General features: G+C 33.0%; 3 protein-coding genes across 3 annotated transcripts; all 3 read left to right on the top strand.

Annotated features, from left to right (window-relative positions):
- The first annotated feature begins 359 nt into the window (after positions 1 to 359).
- LOC131050188 (protein NRT1/ PTR FAMILY 5.3-like) lies at positions 360 to 2,548 on the top strand. Its single transcript, XM_057984375.2, has 4 exons — positions 360 to 456; positions 557 to 774; positions 1,020 to 1,579; positions 1,666 to 2,548. Exons 1-4 carry the CDS (start codon positions 360 to 362, stop codon positions 2,546 to 2,548), a joined length of 1,758 nt encoding a protein of 585 aa, XP_057840358.2.
- Positions 2,549 to 10,089: 7,541 nt separating this feature from the next.
- LOC131050187 (protein NRT1/ PTR FAMILY 5.1-like) lies at positions 10,090 to 10,799 on the top strand. Its single transcript, XM_057984373.2, has 3 exons — positions 10,090 to 10,219; positions 10,304 to 10,521; positions 10,746 to 10,799. The coding sequence occupies exons 1-3, from the start codon at positions 10,090 to 10,092 to the stop codon at positions 10,797 to 10,799; spliced, it is 402 nt and encodes a 133-aa protein (XP_057840356.2).
- Positions 10,800 to 11,362: 563 nt separating this feature from the next.
- Positions 11,363 to 12,238, top strand: LOC131856667 (protein NRT1/ PTR FAMILY 5.2-like). The gene has a single exon (XM_059208530.1). It carries the CDS (start codon positions 11,363 to 11,365, stop codon positions 12,236 to 12,238), a length of 876 nt encoding a protein of 291 aa, XP_059064513.1.
- Positions 12,239 to 23,634: the final 11,396 nt, after the last annotated feature.

Raw genomic sequence — 23,634 nt, 5'->3', positions numbered from 1 at the left:
AATTCATCTACTTTTACCAAATTTGTCATTCATGAATTTTAAAGTTTCATTTTATATTCTGTCCAAGAGAACACAAATTCATGTATTCGTTTCAGGCAATTCAAATTATTGTAGGTAGTAGTTGTTGAATCTCGAATCTTACATCACACCGATTATGGAATGCAATTTTTAAAAAGGAATTGAATCAAGTGGCTCAAATTTCTGGAATGTATATTGCAAACTCTCCTAAATGAATTTTCACCTTCCAAATCTCGAAATTAACCTCCACTTCTGAAAGCCAATTAAAAGGGGAGGCATCGTACTGTCTAGTCTCATCAATTGTACGTGCCATCCGATAGAAGCTGCTTATGGATAATGAAATGGAAGAATTTGTTTGTGATGGCTCTGTTGATTTTAAAGGAAGATCTAATGTAAGAGCAAAGACTGGAGGGTGGAGAGCTTGCTCTCTAATTATAGGTATTATAACTTCCCCACCTTGAGCTTTTTGTTGTTTATGTCATAATTTTTCTCAACGGATTACTGGCTTCTTATTGGGTCTCTAATTTTGTGTGTATAGGCTATGAACTTGTTGAAAGATTGGCTTTTGCGGGCGTTTGGGCAAATTTAGTGGTTTATTTGACCACCAAGCTGCATGAAGGCACCGTTTCTTCCTCCAATAATGTCAACAACTGGGTTGGCACACTTTCTCTTACGCCCTTGCTTGGAGCATACATTGCTGATACATACTTGGGACGCTTCCGGACATTTTTAGCCTCTTCATGTATATATATATTGGTAATTACTGATTATGAGTTTTCTCCAATATGGTTAAATATTAATAGTATTAATTGGCAGAGTTTAAATGCTTGGTGTACTGTGATCAATGTATTTAAAGTAGGGAGTGAAGTGAAGAGCCCAAGTGGTTTATTAGCCACAATGTTCACAAGTAAATCTTCACTGGCTTTATTCAGCATAGTGCATGGACAATAACACGTACAATTTATTCTATTGGGGATTTTGAGATTCATTTTTTGGTGCAGGGAATGGGGATTATGACCCTAGCAGTATCTTTGAAGTCTTTGAAACCACCAGAGTGCCCATCAAATGAAGGATGTAAAAAGGCTTCTTCTCTGCAAGTTGGGATTTTCTATTTTGCATTATATCTTCTTGCTCTGGGTCAAGGAGGAACTAGACCAAATATCTCTACCTTTGGTGCGGATCAGTTCGATGATCTTCATCCAAAGGAAAAAATATACAAGAACTCATTTTTCAACTGGTGGGTTTTTATAGTATTCTTTGGAAGTCTATTTGGTCAGACATTCATTGTGTATATTCAAGACAACATCAGTTGGGGAGTGAGCTACGGAATTATCACAGGATTGATAATAATAGCCTACGTTGTATTCATCATAGGATCTCCAATTTATAGATACAAAGCTGTTGCAGGCAGCCCGCTGAAGCGAGTTGCGAAAGTAATTGTTAGGATGATTCAAAATAGGAAAATGCAGGTTCCTACAGATGCAACTTGTCTTCATGAGGTGGATTCAAAAGAATACATTAGCCAAGGCCGGTACCCAATTGGTCACACTAAAACTCTCAGGTTCGTAAAATTGTACTGTAAGATTTTATCATATAAGAGAAAAGGCATTTGGACAGCTAAATGATGGTTAGATTTATGCATGGCAGGATCTTTGATAAAGCAGCAATCTTAAATTCGAGACATTCAAAACCCTGCTCTGTGACAGATGTAGAGGAGACAAAGCTTGTGATGAGAGTTCTTACCATTTGGCTGACAGTCATATTTCCCAGTACAATATTAGGACAAGCGGCAACTCTCTTCATCAAGCAGGCAATGACAATGGATAGGCATATGGGCTCTAAATTTCAAATTCCTTCTGGCAGTATTGGTGTTTTTCTTCAAATACCAATGCTTTTAACCATAGTTATCTATGATCGCTTTATAATACCTTTTTCCAGAAAATTCACAGGAAACCCACGAGGCATAACTATACTACAGAGAATAGGTGTGGGTATCGTACTCCAGGCCATTGCTATGGTAGTGGCAGCTGTAGCCGAAGTTATAAGGCTAAATGTAATTAAAAGCCATGGAATTGCACATGATATGAATGCAATTGTTCCTCTAACTTTCGCCACTCTTATTCCACAGTTAGCAGTAATGGGAATAGCAGAAGCCATGGTGGAAGTGGGTAAACTGGAATTCTTTTATGACCAAGCTCCAGATAGTATGCGAAGTTTGGGAAATGCAATGTATGCAGCCTCTCAAGGACTTGGCTCTTTTCTCAGCAGTGGTATTCTAACAGTTGTAACAAATATTACTGGAAGAAATGGACACAAAAGTTGGATACTGGATAACCTGAATGCCTCACGACTCGATTACTTTTATGCCTTGTTAGCTGTGCTGAGTATCATGAACTGTTTGCTTTTCTTGACAATGTCTTGCTTGTATACTTATAAAAGAGAGCCAAGTGAAGCCTTGGGAAATGATTCTTCCAAACTAACCCAAGCAGTAGACCATATTAACACCAAGGACGAGGGGAGTCAGCTTTAGTGTGCACTGTATGCCTTGAATCTGTTGGAGTGTGCAATCTCTCTCAAACTAGTGAATATCTAGTACAGTAGTTTTTAAATGTGGAAATTATTAAATATTTGTTAATGAGTTTTTTTTTATGTAATCAAATTTATTGAAAATTTTCAAAGACTTCTATCTAAAGGGGAAATTGTAATGCTCTTTTCATTAACTGTGAGCACTGTGATCATGTGCTCAACAAATATATAGTTTATTGAATATTTTTCTATTCTAAACATTTCTAATGTTTGTATCAAGAAAGTAATAGAAAAGAATCAATTCAAATTGAAGGATCTTAATATTTATATGTTTTTTCCCTATGTATATTGTGTTCACTTGTATCCAAGCTCGAACAAGATGTATCATACCTAGAATTATCAAAGATAGATTAATTGTGCTTCTAAAGAGAAACTTGAAGATTGTGGGATAGTTAGTCATGGAAGCGAAAAAGTTAATTGTAGAATATTTTAAGGAATTGGGAACAAATTTATAACGAATGTGTAGCAATTAAAATATGGAGATAATAGTATTGGAAGATAAAAGAATGCAAATCGAGAGGACCAAACATAACAACTGAAATGTTTAAAGCTACCTCATATGAGCATGCAGGTATCCTATATAGGCCAAAAATCACCCAGGCAAACAAACAAGAATGATGATATAGTAATCACAAAAAAAAAATTAATGCCTGAAATTACCTTGTTGATGTCTATGAGCTTGTTGAGATTACTCATGAGTTATCTTTACATTTTTCAAAAGAACAAAAAATGAAATTAAATTGTGAAAGGTCACTTTCACTTGTCCTTTCATAATCTATTCCTTTATTACATTTCATCTAAAATATCATGGGTAAATGTAGATCATAAGACTCATGCACTTTTCAAATTATTCTTTTTCCTCCAAGGATCCCTTCAATTAATTGTTGGAAATAAGAGGAGTAGATATGGAAATAGAAATTACATTAATAAAAAGAAAACATTACAACATTGTCTTTCCATTAACTGATCTTCAACTCATTCAAACAAACATTATATAATCCATTGAATTTATCATTTCCTTACACACTAAACTTCCAATAGCCCTGTGGAGCTAGACTCTTAGAAGAGAGTACCTACAAAATATAGATTTTTAAACATAATATAGAATGTTAAGCACATGTGATCAAAGAGAATAGAATAAAATTATATAATTTTCTTATCACCCACAATCCATGTAAAATTTGTAGCTGGAACAATTGATAGGTTGAATGATATCAAGTCAAATCTTGCTAAAATCTACGTTCCTTGTCTGCCTTCAATGCAAAGAGATATAATGTGTATACGGAGGATTTGAGACAAGATAGGTTAGATGGGGAGGTATTTGTGATTATTTCCAACACTGCCCCTTAATAGTAACTACCAATTTGAATTTCTTTCTTCACTTCTTTTACTAATTCTTTGGCATATAAAATCTTCATATTCTCGAGATCAAAACTGGGAAATCCCATGATGCTATTGGGATGCTCTAACCACGAGATCTGGTTCTTTTGGTAGCCAATCCATCATTGGTTCAGGTGTGAGACACTTATTTTTTTAACACCTCCCATAGAGTCATATTGCAGGTGCTCGAGGATCCTAGTTTTAATAGTCTCTATTGGCCTCAAATATTTCTTACATTAAAAACAAAAAGCTATGACATTCAACTATAATATTTCTTCATCTATTGACAATATAAGGTGGCTTTCCCAATCTTATACACCTATCCTCCTTTGATTTTTTTATGTGCTTTATCAACTCTTCTTGCTAAATTTTTATTGCAAACTTTAACAATACTCTTCTACACAATTTTTTATTCTCACTCTCAACCTAGGGATATACATCCAATCTCCTCAAACCTTGCATGTTCTACAAAATCAACTTCAAAATGGACAACAAAGACAAAAACAAAACATATTACGACTTCGTCTAAATACTACAGATAAGGACTTCTACTTAATATAAACAATTTTCAAAATTATTAAGATCAATAAACAATAGTGAATGACCTTTCTTTCACAAGAAATAAACTTCATTCTCAATAACTAAGAACACTTCTAAACTTCAGTTCAACGACTCACCTTACAATCAACATTGAAAAATCGCTACACACATTGGCAACTTTTACTAATCTTAAATAAGAGACCTCCTCAAACCTTAACTTGATTTCTTTCAGAATTCAAAGATTGCAATGGACCACTATGGTAGTACCTTTCCCTATAGCTATGGCTCCCTTCATTCTCTAAACTTGCAGTCAATGCGATGACATTCCTTCCCTTTGCTAATGAGGCCCCAATAGTATTGTAGACTCTCCTTTGACCTTAGTACTACCAACCTACCACTAATATTTGGCATTTCTTCTCACTGGTGTGCACATTGCATACTCTTGGCTTATTACATGACGCCGCTTCATCTTCTTCAAAACCTTCCTACATAATTATTAAGCCCTTAGCTCTTGAATTGTCAAAAATAGGAAAACTTCATACAAGGCTTCGGGCCTTTCTCCTAGATTTCTATTTTTTTTGCTCAATCACCATCAATTTAGACTGTGGCTGCACCTTATCTTTTGTCTTTCCTCACATGCCTTCCTTGTCACATGCAACTTCACCCACAATAGAAAACTCCTTTTTCATCTAGCAATTAGACTTATGTCAAATTACAAAATGCTCCTTTGAATCTTTCTCTCTTTAGTCTAAGGTTGTGAAACCTCCTTGATCAGTTGCAACTAGTTTAAAATCTTTAATGTCCCACTATCTATGGCTCCTCCTATTGCATAGGTGGTTGTGTCTTCAAACATTTACTTCAAAAATTGTGAATTCCTATCAATAAATTTGACCTCTTCCATTGAACTTTCCTTTTCAACGATCATCTACACATAGATTTTTTCTTATGATTAGAAAACTTCTACAATTTATTTTCCATGTTGTTGAGAACTCCATCTCTATAGTCAATGATGCAATATTTCGATGAGTTTCAACTCACCCTCCTTAGATCTAAACTGGTGGTCTCCTAAACCCCCTTTCCTTTTGACAATGATAGTAACCAATCTTTTTATTTTCCATATTGCTGAGAACGCCATCTCTATAGTCAATGATGCAATATTTTGATGAGTTTCAACTCACCCTCCTTAGATCTAAACTGGTGGTCTCCTAAACCCCCTTTCCTTTTGACAATGATAATAACCAATCTTTTCTATAAATCTCAAACAACGAATTTTCTTGACCGATAGCTCCTTTCAAACACCGGACACTTGAGCAATTCTTCCTTCGTGTATATTGAAAATAACAATCAATGTTTTAAAACATCAACACTTCTCTTTGGGGAGGATAGCCTTCTAACTCCTGTATCTTCAAAAAAGACAACTCTAGCTTCTTTCTGATTGATAGTACTACAAGAGTCGAAATTAGCACTTTGCCCTAATCTCCTTAATTTGATAACATTTGTTGGAAATAGGAGGAGCATATATGAAAACAAAAACTTACATTAATTCAATCAAAATATTGCAGCATTTCTTGTCCATTATCTATGCTTCAACTCATTCAAGTAGGCATTACATAATCCACTAAATTTATCATTTTCTTACTTACTAAACTTCCAACAGTTATGTGGAGCTAGATTCCTAGAAGAGGTAATTACAAAATACAAATTTTAAACATTATAAGGAATGTTAAGCATATATGCTCAAAGAGATTACAATAAAATAATTTTTTTCTTATCACCCACAATCTGTGTAAAATCTATAGCTAGGACAATTGATATGTTGAATGATACCAAACCAAATATTGCCAATATTTGCCTTCATTGTTTGCCTTTGATGCCAAGAGTTATGATGTGTATATGAAAGATTTGAGACATATAGGTTAGGTGGGGAGGTAGTTGTGATCATTTCCAACATTAATAAAGTTTTTGACAAATGTTCATGCATTCTAATGTGACAGAACTAGCTCATTCTTTGCTTTTGGAGCTCACACTTCATATCTTATATTTTAAGAAAAAAAAATCTTTTAAAACATTTATACAATAGATTAGCAATTTTACATAATTAAATTTAAAATCCATTACATCAATTTTATAATTTGCAATGTTCAATAATTGTAAATTTCTAATTTTCATAAGTTAAATAAAAATGTTACTACCTCTTACAAGTTCAACTTGGTTGCGAGTTTGCAAGATGGTAATGGGGTTTCGATCCACCTTTCAAATTGTAACATTCAGAAATTCACTTGTCATTCTAATATTAGCTACCCTATGGATCTTTGAAGGCTTTCAATGGTTTTAAAGATTATAATCTTTATTAATTTTAAATTTAACACACACCTTAAAAGGCAGGGCACAAGTTCCCTCGAAGGGTGAAAACCCAATCTATAAAATCATAATTTCTAAAATCTTTTTATATAAATCCAAAATAAAATTCTTTTTAAACCATCAAATTGAAATTTTGGCATGGAAAATTAATAAAAGGCTAACAACATCAAATTAATGGGGTGGTGGGAAACCTGAGCTTCTTGAATTAAAAAATGATCATCTTATTAAAAATGGGCTCTTTTGGATTTGTAATAAAGGGTCAAAGGCTCTTTTCTGGTTGGACTCTTTGGATGGTCATCCCCACATTCTTTTGATGTATCCTCATTTGTAGCCTCTTTATGATATCATCATGGGTACTGGTTGGACTACAATTGGATATTACAAAACTATTCAAAATTTTGGGCTCGCTATTGGTTATAGATGGAAGGATCTTAGTGAGTGGTCACCTGGATGTTCCAGGTAATCTCATCGAGAATTGGCTCATATTCTTGCCTCTCGAGAGTGCAACTCCTTGGCCGGTACAAATATTTTAGCTTGGGGTAATGATTCTTCTGGGAAATATTATGTTGTGGCAGGATGCACGAAGTTCATCCTTTAAATTTATGGTGGTGATGAGGTGCCTTGGTGAAAGCATGTGTGGAATAGATTTTCTTGGCCAAAATGCAACTTCTTTATGTGGCTGGTGGTTCAAAATTGGTGTCTTACCTAGGATAATTCCGCAAGAGGGCTTTTTGTGGTCCTTCTATGTGTGTTCTTTGTTGTAATAGTGAAGAAACTACCTCACATCTTTTCTTTTAGTGCTCTTTCTCTTGGAGGATTTGGTACTTCTGGTGGAATTGTTGGAAGCGCCCTTGTTGGCATGTTTCTTCCCTTGTTAAATTTTGGGCTTGTTAGGATCAGGCTCTTGTTCAAACCTTGTTTCTTCAAGTTTCCTAGTCTTTAGGGCGCTCCTTTATTATCTGGCACATTTGGTTGGAGAGGAATCGTCGGATTTTCGAAGATGCTATGTTAGTTGTTCAACATGTGTGGTGGAAAATTCTTCATCCTCTTTAGTAGATTGTTTCGACTAAGTGTGACCTGGTTTGAGGCTCTTCTCTTCGAGAGATTCATATTTGTAGCCATTTTAATTTTCCTCTTTAGGGGAATAATCCTATTCTTGGCATGATGAGGGATAGACAGGTTTTCAAAAATTGGTATCGTAATCTTGTTCTTGGGACATGCTGATATTGATGGTGTGGGGTGAGATAGTTCCAGACAGGTCCAATTTCTTTTTTCTATCGACAAGGGTTTTCATACAAACAATTATATGGACGCTTTGACTATTTTGACAGTGGTGGAGCATTGTTATTCTCTTTGGTGGCAACTGATAATTGTTGAATATGATTCCTAGATTGTGGTGTCTTTACCGAGCCAACAGAACTTTGAGGGTGTTAGTTGGTAGCTTCTGATGATTATTTGTCAGATTCTTTTGTTTTGTGACTTCCTTGAGTCAGTCGCTTTCTCTCATATTCCCAAGGAATAGAATGGTGTGGCTGACTGTCTTGCTAAATGGGCTTTTGACTTTATGTAGGCCTAGTCTATTAAGGATAGGGGCAACTCTCTTTGAAGTTGTCTTAGGTGCTGGATCAACTTATTGATCATTATAAGTCTTTGTAGTTTTACTTTGTTGGGCGGTTTCCCTCCTTTAGCTCTATTTCTTGTCTATTTTGGATAAATTTTTACTCCTTTTTATTGAAAATGTGCAATGGTGAAATGGCTTCACTCATTGATGTGCGAGTTTGCTCTTTTGATCATGTCCCCCAATTTCTTATTTCTAGATATGTAGGTTCAATAGATTTAACATTTTTTCATTTTTATATGACCAAAATTTCCAATTGTCTATGATTGTTTAAAATTTATTGTGATCTCGCAATTTTCGTTAGCTTGGTGGTAGAATTTACCCAACTATGTTCACTTCCTTCACACGAACTCTTTCCTTGCGCTTCATATGGCTTCTTTAGACATTACGATTTAGTACCAATTTTCCCTTTTGTTTGTACTGATGGCTTCAATGAATATTGTGGATATATTCAAATTTGGGATCTCCCATAATCTTCTTGGAATCTCTTCTTCAGTTTTCACTTTGTTAAGCAAGCTGTGATACCAATCTGATGGTGGGTAGAGACAAAAACTGAAAGCGACATCTTCTGTTCATTTTTTAAAGGAATCGACAGATATGATACATATTCTGAAAAATTAACCAACTTATCAAATTAGAAAACTCACTAGCAAATAGTTAATATTTCTCCTCAATAATTACTGAATTGGTATTCTTCGACGTTAATATGCAACTAATACATATATTCATGCTGCCATTTTATTACTGTTTAATAATAGCTAGTAAAAATACCAAAACCAATATCTAAACTACGTTTGCTTTCTTCTTAAACATCTAGGAATAGTTTTGTTCGTTTGAGCAGCATTATTTAAAAAAATTGCAGCGATAGTACGGCATGTAGCAAGGTAAGGTGTATTTCTCAGATAATTTATATAAAAGTAAACTCTCTATGATTCATGTTTACAAAGAAAATTATTTTTGGCCCAATGACCAAACAGAACCAAGTAAAATGTATTAAGGAAACCGACTTCGGAAAATTAGTAAGAAAAAGGCTTCTGCAATTCAAATGGGTTATTGCTCTACCTTTTAAGTTTAATTGCATTTCTATTACATCAATGTGCAAAGATTCCTGCTGAAAGTGCGCCATACAGAAACGTAAAAGTTTCAGTGGTTCTAATAATAATTTATTTTGAGAGACAGTCGGCAGGGTTTAAATGCTGACTATTAAATGTTGAATGGAATATCTAGATTCCCACTCTTAGGAACAGGGCAAATATCCTATTTGTTTCTATCTAGCCAAGTTGAATATATGTTGAGTTTTTGTTTCTGATTCTTATTCATAATTATCAAGTGCGTGGGCACCAACCGCACTTAGCATGTTGAACAGACATGAACTGTAATAAGCTTTGTCTTTCATATATATTATATTACACCTTACATTCCATCCGAATAATATAGATTGGAGCGTACAAAACTTTTAGAAAAACTAAAAATCAGCCACGTTGGAAGCAATTTAAAATGTTGTAGGTAGTGATGTGAAGTTTCACATAGAATACAATGTGAATTACATAGAGAGGCATGGTACTGTCTACCCTTCACGATCCTAAATGGCAGGGTACAAGCTACTCATGAGCAATGAAGCAGAAGAATTTGTTTCTGACGAATCAGTTGATTCGAAAGGAAGACCTAGTGTAAGAGCAAAGACTGGAGGGTGGAGAGCTTGTTCCCTAATTATTGGTATAAACAATTCCACTTTAACTTTTTTGTAATTTGTCTTAATTTTGCTTAACAAATTTATGGATTCTGTGTTTCTCTATATAGGATACGAACTTGTTGAAAAGTTGGCTTTGTCTGGCGTTTTGGCAAATTTAATGGTGTATCTGACGACCAAGCTGCATGAAGGCACTGTCTCCTCCTCCAATAATGTCAGCAATTGGATTGGCACACTTTCTCTAACGCCCTTACATGGAGCATACATTGCTGATACATATTTGGGATGCTTTTGGACATTTGCAGGCTTTTCATGTATATATATACTGGTAATTACTTGTTTTGAGTTTTCTCCTTTGTGATTAAATACTGGTAATATGAAACGTAACAATTTAAGCACATTATTTCTAAGTAATTAGTTATTGTGCTGACTATAATATATTGGTTATTTACATAAAAACCCAGATCGATAGATAAACCACAATGTACCAACAGTAGAATATTCAAAAGTTTTGTTTTGGGATTGTCATTTTTACATTGATTTTTGTTGCAGGGAGTGGGAATTTTGACCCTAACAGTTTCATTGGGGTCTTTAAAACCACCATAATGCCCATCAAATGAAAGTTGTGAAAAGGCTTCATTTCTGCAAATCGGGATTTTTTATTTTGGTTTATATCTTCTTGCTCTGGGTCAAGGAGGAACCAAACCAACTCTTTCCACCTTTGGTGCAGATCAGTTCGATGATCTCCATCCTAAGGAAAAATTGCGCAAGAACTCATTTTTCAATTGGTGGTTTTTTGTAAGTTTCTTTGGAGGTCTATTAGCTCAGACATTCATTGTGTATATTCAAGACAACATCAGTTGGGGAGTGGGCTATGGAGCTATCACTGGAATGTTAATAATAGCTTACGTTGTATTCATGATAGGATCTCCAATTTCTAGATACAAAGTTGTGAGAGGTAGCCCATTCCAGCGAGTTGGGAAAGTAATTTCTAGGATGATCCAAAACTGGAAAATCCATGTTCCAACAGATGCGTCTTGCCTACTTGAAGTCGATTCTAAAGAATACCTTAGCGAAGGCCGATACCCCATTGCCTCCACTAAACATATGAGGTTTGTAATTCTACAAATTATATCTTATAAAAAGAAAGACATGTGGATAATTAACCGATGGCTCGATTTGTGTGTGGCAGATTTATAGATAAAGCAGCATTCTTAAATTCAAGGCATTCAAATGCCTGCTCTGTGACAGATGTAGAGGAAGCAAAGCAGGTGATAAGAGTTCTTCCCATTTGGCTGACAGTCATATTTCCCAGTACAATAGTAGTACAAGGTTTATCGCTCTTTATCAAGCAGGCAATGACAATGGATAGGCATATGGGCTCTAACTTTGAAATTCCTCCTGGCAGTATTGGTGTTTTTTTTCAAATACCATTACTATTTACCATACCAATCTATGATCGCCTTTTAATCCCCCTTCTCAGAAGATTCACGGGATATCCACGAGGCATAACTATACTACAGCGGATTGGGGTTGGTATGATGCTTCAGAGTATTGCTCTTGTAGCGGCTGTTTTAACAGAAATTGTAAGGTTAGATGTAGTTGAAAGCCATGGAATTGCATATGATAAGGATGCAATTGTTCCCTTGTCTTTCTTAATTCTTATTCCACAGTTAGTAATAATGGGAGAAGCCATGGTTGAAGTAGGCAAACTGGAATTCTTTTATGATCAAGCTCCAGAGAGTATGCGAAGTATGGGAAGTGCAATTTATGCAGCCTCTAATGGAATTGGCTCTTTTCTCAGCAGCGCTATTCTAACACTTGTGACTCACGTTACTGGAAGACACAGACACAAAAGTTGGGTACTGAATAACCTCAATGCTTCACGACTGGATTATTTCTATGCACTTCTTTTAGTTCTGAATATCATGAACTCTGTTGTTTTCATGACTATGTCTTTGTCTTATACTTACAAAACAGAACCTAGTGAAGCCTTTGGAAAAGCTTCTTCCAAAGAAACACTAGTGGTAGACAATAGTGTCTAGAAGGTTGAAGGGATTCAGATTTAGCGTGGAACCTATTTTACCCAATAAACAACTAGGCGAGATAATGTATATTTAGATCAACATTTTAGAATGGAAAACAATAGTTGAGTATACTGCTGTTAAAGTTAGATTATTATAATTAAAGATAATGAAAGTTCTAAAACTATGGCAATTAATATTTGTGAGAGAATTCAAAGCATGCAAGGGATCCATCATTTTTGTTTTATGCATAGGCTTAGTAATTGCTGTGTTTTGCATGCCTGTACATGCAAGAGCTTGGGTTTCAACTGCGTTCTGTTTCGAAGTTTGTCGTTATTCCATCTCTCTTTTCTTCTCAATTTCATTAATCTTTTATAGATTTCTATGTTGCCTTTTATGTCTCATCAATGGGATCCAGGGGATCCTCCTTTTCTTATAAAGGTGCTCTTCAATCTGATGAACCTCCTTCATCAGGACATTGACGGTGCTGTTTCTTTTGAAATTTTTTTAAAAATTGGTTCAACGGATTTAAGATTGAAAAGTAAGATAAATGAGTGTGAAGAGAAGAGTGTCGTAAAAGTTTGTTTCCTTATTAAGGTAGATCTAATTTTTGATAATACTTTTATCTTCTAAACATGTTTTAATTTGCAAGTTTATCTGTATTTAAATTGCGTTACCTTTCATGAGAGCATGAGCTCATTAGACCTAGCAAACGCAAGGTGATATGAAAATTATTTCTATAGCAAATAGATATTTTTTTCTCATGGATGAAACTAAGAAGGTCTCTCCTATTTCCATCACCTCATAAGTCTTGAAAAACAAAGGGTGTAGTTGCTCTTTTTTGAGTTATACCTTATTCTCTCATGGCTTTTATTTCTCATTAGAAAGCATGGCTGGGGTCATCGTTTGGGGCGATAAAATATTCAATAAAACCTCTTAAAGGATAAAATAACTAGGAAATTTTCATCTTTAAGATTAGAGAAAACATGATGAGAGAGCATATGTGGTACTATTGTTCTTAAATTTTAAACTACACAAAAGAGATGATATAGGAATATTGATCACCAAGATCACCTAAGGGTGTGAGGGGAGAGAAAACCTTTAGGATATCAACATAAATCATACAAGTTATTTCCCACTACATTAATTTATGTTCGTAAATTACTAACTAAAGTTTTGACAAATGATTTAGGAAAATCATTTGTAGTTTGGAAATTTTTATCTTTCACTTGTAAGATAGTTGCAAGATAAAATGTTAGGCCAAGCACCATAGACAAGCCAAATGTTAATAGTTTAGTCCTTTAAAATCAATTGTTCTATAAAATTTGTAAGAAATATAATACCTAAAACACAAGGTGGCCTCATCCCCCACCACTAGAAGAACTACTAAGTCCTAAATAGTTAAGATTTGACATTAATCACACAATTGCCTATGCCTATGCAATCACAATATCGTTTAACTAGACTATTTGCATGGAAGGTGAACATTGGTCAATTGAAGGCTAGTAGGTTGTCTAACCTAAAAACATACTTTTATTAGAAAAAAGGAGAAATATTAAAAAAATGTAGGAAAGAACCATAAGTAAAGAAAAGAAGCCCTTGTATTCAAGCAACAAGACTTTTGAAAGATAGAGTGAAACAATTGATTTAAGAGAAAGTTACTAAAACATAAAAAAATAACATTCAAAATATTAGAATATTACAATTCAATGGCGGTTAAAATTGTAATAAAGACATGTGACTAAGTGAGAATAACACCCTACAAAATTAGAACTCTGTCAACAAAAAAATAATTATTGATTAAAAAGGCACTAAAAAATACATTAAGAACCACCAAACACAAATAATCTTATAGGTTATAGAATTAACTAACTAAGATAGAGTCACTTAACTATATTCTACACAAAAAAAAACTTAAGAAAACATGCTGACATGCCAAAAATGCGTGTAAGAAATTGTGATACAAATCAACAATCTAGAATAACTAAAAATAAACTACCCAATGATATACAACACCTTGTTAATCCATTACAAGAATAAACAATGCATAGCATATCAATGGTAGACTATGTTAAATATCATAGTTGCAATCAAAGTGGATTTTCCCGATTAGATGAAGATGTGTGCTCACAATTTTATAGCATAAAAATGCAATTATATGATGGATGAGAATGGCTAAGATGGAATTGAATTTATTAAAATTGGAAGGATTGAATGAAGGGTGGAGATAAAATTGGAATACCAAAAGGTTAAACGTGCACAAGATTTCTCAATCATGGACGGCATGATAAATTAAAAAATGGGATTGATTAAGGATGGTTGTTACAAAATCATAGGGGAATAAAGGGTTGAGATTTGACCATGGGTTATTCACTGGCTAGGCAGTATTATATTGGGTATGTTCATATTAAGAAGTTTAATATCCCAAAAATGAAAGACAATATATTACTATCTGATAAAAATAAGGAGTTTTTAATTCGTCCATTACTATGCTTTATAATTAGTCCATAGACTATCCCTACATCAGGATACCCTGCCACTGGAAAATTGTCTCACGGTTACCGCAATTTCAGTTTTTAATATTTTATTATTTCAAATTAGGGATGTGCAAAAAGGTTTACAAATTACTGCAACAGTAATCTACACCTTCAAACAGAAGGCAGATTCTGGCCTTAAATATGAAGCTGCAATATGCACACAGTTATGTTCTTCCCGATTTTATATTAGCCTTCATTACTATTCACTAAGTGCTCTATGCAATTGAAGGTAACATATATTATCCTGTAGACAAAGTGATAAATAGTAATTTGCAGCACGCAGCACAGTATGCAAGCATTTGATGATGCTATTTTGTCATGGTATTTTTTTCTATTTATATTTTGTTTAATTTTTACGCTATTTTTTTTATTGTGGGCTCTCTTAATTTGATGGGAGTCTAAGATTAAAATCATTAGATCTTAATTATAATTAGCTCCTATTTTGGTAGAGGCTGCCAAAGTATTTGGCTTTATACCTGCCAATTGCATTCGTTTCAATGTTTTGAAAGAGTTTTCAACAAACCTTTCATAAAATGGCATCTAGGCTGTATTTTTAATTATGAGACTTCAACATTATGTATTTTGAAAAGATTGCTCAGTTATTATTGCCATTTTTCAATGTGCTTTTGAATACTCATGCAAAGGCAATGACTGGTGTAAACCCGTTTAATATTAATGATAAGTCTACTGATGGTATGTCTGCTATCAGTTTATGATTTGAGTATACAATTCATTTTTCATAGAGAGTAGTTGCTGATTTCTTATATTTCTTTTTAATGATAAAAAACCTCACTTAATATAACGATAAGAGTTATTGAAAAAAATGTAGTATGTTTTCTTAATTCTGATTTTCTTGGCTAGAGGGCTCTTCAGATCGTGAATCCAAAAATTTGGATTTGCACTTTTCAGGTATATTTAGATGACCAACTATTCCACACATCTGTATAAAGTAGTTGTTAGTTTAAAAATAAGCAGAGAAAACACATAATAATGAACAGAAAATAGCAGAAAGAATAATAGACACAACAAAGAACTCAAGACACAAGATTAACGTGGTTCACCACTAAGTGGCTACGTCCACCAGAAACGCAGGGAGGATTCTTATTAACCAATATCCAATTACACAGTACATCATGTATGGGCTGCACACAACCATTTATATAAACATATCAATTATGAAATGAAGAGCCTTCTGGGGAAGACAAACAACCATGTGACTGTTGGGCTTCATATACCAAACAATCTCCCCCGTGAAGTCCAACCGGCACAGCCTGTAACATTCCCTACATCTCCATTCCAAGGCTCATACTACAACCAACTCTTGAGAAGATTTTAATATCGCCAAACTCTGTTCATGAACAGTGTGAATTAATCTTCTCCAAGTCAGATCAGAGTTAAAAGCATATTCTCTAACTACTTCATCCGGTAATCCATAATCAGGAACACTACTATCAATAGATGCATAATACACTCCTCCTTCAAAGTCTCTTGCTTTTGTGCTCCCTCGTAATAGAATATCTAGAAGATCACCATTATCAGATTTTAATACCCAAATATAAAACTCTTGTACAGGTGTGAATAGCCTACAAACATCACTCCCAATTCTCATGGTTGCCTCACTAAATGAATTTGTTGTATTTTGTGCAGAAACTTGTGCAGTACCTACAATCAATGCATTCCACTCCGCCTCTATTTCTGCAATCTGGAGCAATAAATCATCACTCTTTTGTTCTTTATGAAATTCATTTTCCTCAGAGACCTTATCCTCAGCCTTTCCGAAGTCTTCTGGATCTTGCACAACCTTGAGCCAGAGACTCTCTCTTGCCTCCATGAGCTCTATAATCCCTATGCTCCTGGGATATTCAATCTCCAGGCACCTTGAATCCTCTTGTGGATTCTTTCCACCAAAGAAAGGCTTTCTTATCAACAAGGCATACATTTTTGTGAGGAAAGAGCCCTCAGTTAGGAGCTTCCCATCACTTTCCTCTTGCTGAAATACAGTCTCTTCAGAAAAATCCCATTCTTTCTCAAAGCTATCTTTTCCAATATTTATGATGTGACACAAAACCATCAACTTTTGGTCCATACAAATCAGTTTGTCGGTGAGTAGGAGATTCTCTTCCTTCAACCTCATAAATTTTTCTTTTTCATAATCCTCCCGAGTCTTGGTCTCAACCTTATCAACTTCATCCTCACTTGCTTTAGCATCTTCCTCTTCAACATCCTTTTTTTCAGTCGAATCAAGAAAATCTTCAAACAATGAATACTTCAAACCCTCTTCTTCTTCAGCAAAAGTCTCCTCATTTTTCCAGCCATCCCACCAATGAACATGGCATTTTGTTTTAACTTTTGCTTGCACAATTTTACTCTCCATCGAATCTAAATTTGCAAGAAAATCTTTGATGACTAGATCGGTGTCTTCATCTTTTGGCTGTCTTTTAGCCTTCTCGAGAAACCAACAATTTCTTTTGACGTGGCCTCGCTTGCCACAATACCAGCAACTAATTTCTCTAACTTCGAATTTCTACATCTTCTTAAGAATTTTCAATCCTTTATCTATCTACCTTTCCATCTCTACTCAATCACTTCACCTAAGCTTTGATACCAATTGTTAGTTTAAAAATGAGTAGAGAAAACACATAATAATGAACAGAAAATAGAAGAAAGAATAATAGACACAACAAAGAACTCAAGACACAAGATTAATGTGGTTCACCACTAAGTGGCTACGTCCACCAGAAACGCAGGGAGGATTCTTATTAACCAATATCCAATTACATAGTACGTCATGTATGGGCTGCACACAACCATTTATATAAACATATCAAATATGAAATGAAGAGTCTTCTGGGAAAGACAAACAACCATGTGACTATTGGGCTTCATATACCCAATAGTAGTCTGTATGACTATGACTATGACTATTGATTCATTACTGTATTTTTCTTGTTAAAGTTTCCTAATAATACTTTTGCCATTTGGTTTTCATTCAAAGATTTTTGTTGAAGTGTGATTTGTAAGAGTTCCAAGCAACAATAAATGTCGAGTTACTTGATTTATAGAAATATTTCACAAAGATTATATTTTTTAGTACAGGAAAGGTTTTGAAAATAGTTAGTCTATGCCAAATCATATAAAAAAAATATGGCCAATATATGATATGAATAAATTAATATTTTCATAAGTTCTCGTACTTCAATATTAGGGTTGGCTTCTCAGCATGCCTTAAGTCATGAGAAAGAAAAAATTATGCATTAATGTAAGGTTCAATCTTAGTGTTTTCAATATAACATTAATGTAATTCAAGCTCTCTAATTAAATCTTGTATCAATTTAGAAGGGATGGATTTTTTAAGGTTCAATCTTAATGTTATGGTAATTTAAGCTTTCTAATTAAATATTTGTTTCAAATTTAGAATGGATAGATTTTTAAAAATAATATTAAATATAACATACAAGTTTTAGATAGAATAAGTTAATTCTCATAAAACAAAAGTTTCCATCTTTTTTGGGAGAATTTCCTCATTAAGGAAAGAGTTCATGATTTGAGGGAATTTTTCATCTTCTGTTATGAGGTCTTACGAGGTTTCTTTTATGATGACAAGATAATCATACAATAGTTATCTTCTTCTCTATTATACTCTGGATAGGTCTGCAGGTATGGCATTCATTCTTTTTGGTTCTTTTTTCTATTTACACAATGCTTTGCATTATTTGGAGATTGTTTGGCAACATTGGTGGTCGGTGGCTTTTTCTGAGGAATTGGAAAGTGCAGTTTATTTGGTAGTGCACATGGCTCCTTATCATGTTGTTACTAATATGGCTTTTGCTTTGGACTATTTTATGGATTGGCCTTACCCTGTTTCCTGAGGGTTTTTTCCATCCTTCTCTACTTCTCATATGGATAGGCATATGTATGCTAACCATTTTTATGTTGATAGGATTGCTTTTTCTTGGTTCCCTTTTGGCTGTGTATTTTTTTTTCTCTGCAGGGCCTTGGACTCATGTGGTGCATAGGCAGATTGGCTTTTTAGGGTGCTGGCACTAATTTCGTTTAAGATATGGGGGCTTCATTTTGGGATGTTCTTCGTCACTGGATCCTACAAGATTTTCAAAGCTTCCTTTATATCTAATGTGATTGATGTTGTAATCTGGGGTTGTATTCGGGTTGCCTATGGGCTATTGTAATGGGTAGATAGGCTTTTGTTTTGTAGTAAAAAAAGAAAAGATCAATTTAATGAAAAATAGTAAAAAATATCTTTATACTAGTCATTACTAGAGTTTTCTATGCAAGTTTTAAATAAAACAAGTTAATTTTTATAAAACAAAAGTTTTCACCTTTCAATTGCAAAAAGATCACTCTATTAGTAAATAATTTTAATAAATTAGTTTAACATATTTTTTAAATTTTTATAGGAGTCATTACTAGGAGTAATTTGAAAAGAAAAAAAGTTTGTTATTAAAATAAATAAAAATGAAAACAAAAGTTTGATTCAAATAAAATTATTTTTAAAACTTGATCTAATAATAGAAAATAATTTTCATATTTCTATTATCCTTAAAATGTAGTGGATAAATTTGATAGGTTTGTTTATCATTAAACTGAATTTAAATTATATGTTAAAATTATTTCATTATGATGATAGTAAAACATAATATTAATATTTTGACTTAATAAAAAATAATCAACAATATAAGATATAATTTAAAAGAAAAAATATAAGTTCATTTGTTTAGATTTATATTTTTAATAACATTATATATCCCATTACTTTAATCTCTTGATAAAATTAAAAAAACTAGAAATTTTTTTATCAAAATATTTTAATTTGATGAGAAAATGTAGATAGAAAAAAAAATCATAATTTTGTAGAAATAATTTGTTTACATCAATTTACTAGACATGTTGACTTCTTAAACATAGAATTTTAAGTATTTTAAATTTGACTTTTGAAAATCTAAAGACCTTTTAAAAAATTATACTTTTATCATAAAAAGTCAAATTAAATATATTTAATTTTATAATATATATAAAATACATTAAGAAATATACGTGTTTGAATTTAAAAATTGCTTATGGGACAGGTGAGGTTGGGGTAAGGAATACAATCATATACTAGATGAAGGGAAAAAATAAATAAATATTAACATTATAATATAAGAATATAGATTTATAATAAATCATAATTATATAAAATAATAAGAATTATAATGACAACAAATTTAAACATCTAAAAGTTAAAAATAATAATATGTGCAAAAGACTTTGTGCTAAATCTCATAAGGTAATTGGAGTAAATGAAAAAAATTAAAAATATATATTCATTATGCAATAAGATTAGAAATAAAAAGATTGATTGTAATACATAGAGTATAATGGCTAAGATGAAACAACAAGAAAAATAATCCTTATGGAATTAATGAAACTGTGAACTGAAAAATAATAGAACATAGACAAGGAGGAATGAAGATAGATGTATAAGAAGCTAATGGGAAAGAAATTAGTAAGTGCAATAAATTAAACAAATGTCTTGCAATGATGAGAGGAAGCAAATAGAGAAAAATAGAATAATAACAATTAAACAAATAAAATTAAAGAGATATAGAGATAAGAAAATAAAAAGGAGAAACAAATATAAAATAGATATAAAATAAAAAAAGAATATTTAAAAAAAAAGAATACAAGAGGAATGATCAACAAATTTTATGGATTGTCGAAAACTAACATAGCTTATCACAAAATGTAACATGTCAATTTTAGGGCATCTTTAGTTTTGACAGTCTTTGTAGTTTGGACCTTTGTGGGTTCTCCTTATCTTTATGAATGGATTCCAAGGTATATGGTCAAGATATTTTGATTTCCAAATACAAATCAAAAGATGAACTAAACACTATTCCAACTTACAACATATTTTATTAGCTAGGGAAGGGGACTTTTCATTTTCTTTAGCTTTGACCAATGCATTTGGTTGCAATGTGGTTATCACCTCTCTTGAGAGCAGAGGTCTAAAATCGTTTCTCAAATTTTTCTTTCTATTGCTTATTTTCAGAACTCTCATCTTCTAGTTGTTCAAGTAATTCTTACTCTGTCTTTCCTAATATGATTTTTATTTATATTTTTCTTATTTTTACTCACATTAGTACATCAATATCTCTCTTTATAAGAAAAAGGTACATATCTTCAACTCTAATGACTTACACCAATGCATAAATTCCCTCATTCTTAACTCTGAATGCATTTTTATTTTGTAGGCAACGCTCATCAAGATCTGCTTGCCAGTTTATTTTGAAGGGACCAACATCAGACATCAGAGAAAACACAAAGACTCCTTGAATCAATTAACATATCTCTGACAAAAAAATATTGACATGATTTGAATTTGTATAATTTTATTTTAAATTTATAATCATATAAATTACTATCGACATTATCCATTGAAATTCACCCAGATATATATACTTTGGAATGCATGTTCATGTTATATTCACTTGTATATAAAAGTGGGGGTAAAAGCGCTTTTAATATCAAATAGTTCAGATTTCAGTTGGTTTTACGCGAGTTAATGGAATTTGGATTGCATGTTGTGTAGTATAGAATAAAGCAAACCATTTATAAGAGTTTTAAACTTCCATGCTTGGGTGTAGATTTACGCGAGCCAGCAAAAAACGAAACTATATTACCTTCGCATAAGTATAATTTCCTTACTCGAGAATCTTCTGTCCATAAGAAGAAAACACCCAAATCATCTACTGAATGATCATTCCTTAAATTTTACACCATTTACATCAACGATCCACCTCTTCAATCGTGTCGCATTGAATATTTCCACGTCTCAGCTTATAAGACTCCCTAAGAGGTCCTTCTTGCATCTAAATTCGTGTCTCGTCCCTAACCCGCAGTTCATATACGCTTGCACCTTTTTGCTTATATAGATGTTCAAAACTTCATATCTCAGCCGACTCTTTAGCACGGCAGTGAGGGCATTGACCAATTTTATAGGAGGAAATCTTGACATTATTTGTACTGATGTAAGTTCTAATCCTTTCTACAAATTGATTAGTCTCCACATACTTCCAAGTTTTCATTGTATAGATGCTAACACTTAAGTTTGCATCTGCTTTGGTCGATCCAATAAGGTATATTAAGTCTATGACCTTTATTTTAGCATACATGTATGAGACTGTTAAGGTATCTTATTGCTTAGTTTTCAGAATACAAACATGATTCAATCGATTGAATAAAATTTTATTCCATTAAATAATATAAGGTATATGTACATTTAATTATTTTCTTACAACATTAATCTATTGATTTCCTAAACTCAATTTCTTATGTCAAAAATATTAGAGTCAATTATGAAAATTGAAAATTGAATAAGAAATAAGGCAATTAAATTATAATTAGGAATTACTTGCTAAATGAAATCATAGGCTTGTATAATGATAGGCTCATAATGTGAGTTATGTAATAGCTATGATGTAACCAATTTGTGGTAAGCATTTCAAATACCCTTCATTAAATAATTTCATATTGCATTACATAAAAATCAACTATCATTATAATGTCATCATATTGTCAGATAATGTTATCAAAGTTAAGTTGCTTCCTCCTAAGATGGGATATATTTTAATTGTGTAGTATTTATTTATAGATATGAATACAATATTATCAGGATGTGTGTGTATGTGCGCGCGTGTGCGCGTGCATGTGCTCTAGCTAAGACCAACGTTGTAGATTGGCCTTTGGAGGTTGTAGATGATAAGGATTCGTATTTTGTCAAGGAGTTGGTAAAGAAGTTTGACAAGTGGGCTACTTTGGAGGAATATGTGAATTCCATTAAGGAAAATGTGATCTTTGAGGACGAAAGAAAGAATCTGGAGAAGAACATTTCTCACCTCTAGGATAAGTAGAAAAATTTGTTGAAAGATATGGAGGACATTGTGGCATTCAATAAAGAAATGGTGAATGAAACAATTGTCTCTATGTAGGTCCTACACAAGGAATTAGAAAGAAAGAATGTTAAGTACAAAAGAGTTGCAAATGTAATGGATTTTTCTAGTTCATTGGTCAAGTCTTCAAAATAAGTTATTGTTAATGTTACTTTGGATGCTACCCCCTCCTAGGAGGTCTGTGCTAACAGGGAGTTGTCTTTTATGGACAAGAGTGATATTCTCAACAAGGAGTTGTAGGTCGTGAAGGGCTTGAGTCTCTTGGGTAACTACGAGTTGTTTTCTTATGTTTTTCGGTCTTATCTTGGTCCCTACTCCTTTTTGCCTAATTGCTAGTTTTTTGTTTTTTCTAGTTGTTTGGTTTTTGGTAGTTTCACTACTCATGAGATCAATCTCTTCTTCCTAATAGCCGATATGTAAAAGGGATTGGGCCTTATCTCGATTTACCTAATCAGTACTACTAGTGATGTGAGGAGTATCCATTCATTTTTACACTAAAAAAATATAGAATTAATTTGATTACTCAAATTATCAAAATAACTATAATTGGCATGAACACTACAATTATTGTGATTTAATATAGTTTTTTATTTCACATAGTGATTCAATTGATTAGAACCATTTTTTCTTATCCATTCATCATCAATTCCTTAAAATATGTAATAGGACTTACTTGTAAATAATATTGACTAGATAAAATTTCATACATAATTGATGTATCACTTTGTTTTATTGAGGAGAATCATATTGATTTTACATTCCTTGAATAAATTCATATCCAAATTTAGCTAAAATTATAGCTATAGATAAAACGTGTCTTCCACCATGAGTATTCTTGATTTGTCAATGTAATAAATGATGGAGTCTGACCACATACATATTAATTTGATACCTTGATCAGACTCAACCTATATTTAGCTTTAATTCTTCC

Source organism: Cryptomeria japonica, chromosome 7 (assembly GCF_030272615.1).
Source record: "Cryptomeria japonica chromosome 7, Sugi_1.0, whole genome shotgun sequence".
In the NCBI taxonomy this organism is placed as follows: Eukaryota; Viridiplantae; Streptophyta; class Pinopsida; order Cupressales; family Cupressaceae; genus Cryptomeria; species Cryptomeria japonica.
The sequence above is the reverse complement of the archived record's forward strand: the minus strand, read 5'-3'. Positions and strand labels throughout refer to the sequence as shown.

What these genes read in the sequence shown, in the direction of transcription:
- LOC131050188 (XM_057984375.2), top strand. Translation starts at nt 360, where the DNA reads ATGGAAGAATTTGTTTGTGATGGCTCTGTTGATTTTAAAGGAAGATCT. An exon ending in AGCTTGCTCTCTAATTATAG is followed by an intron (nt 457 to 556) that starts GTATTATAACTT and finishes TTGTGTGTATAG; the next exon opens with GCTATGAACTTGTTGAAAGA. An exon ending in CTTCATGTATATATATATTG is followed by an intron (nt 775 to 1,019) that starts GTAATTACTGAT and finishes TTTTTGGTGCAG; the next exon opens with GGAATGGGGATTATGACCCT.
- LOC131050187 (XM_057984373.2), top strand. Translation starts at nt 10,090, where the DNA reads ATGGCAGGGTACAAGCTACTCATGAGCAATGAAGCAGAAGAATTTGTT. An exon ending in AGCTTGTTCCCTAATTATTG is followed by an intron (nt 10,220 to 10,303) that starts GTATAAACAATT and finishes TTCTCTATATAG; the next exon opens with GATACGAACTTGTTGAAAAG. An exon ending in TTTCATGTATATATATACTG is followed by an intron (nt 10,522 to 10,745) that starts GTAATTACTTGT and finishes TTTTTGTTGCAG; the next exon opens with GGAGTGGGAATTTTGACCCT.
- LOC131856667 (XM_059208530.1), top strand. Translation starts at nt 11,363, where the DNA reads ATGGCTCGATTTGTGTGTGGCAGATTTATAGATAAAGCAGCATTCTTA.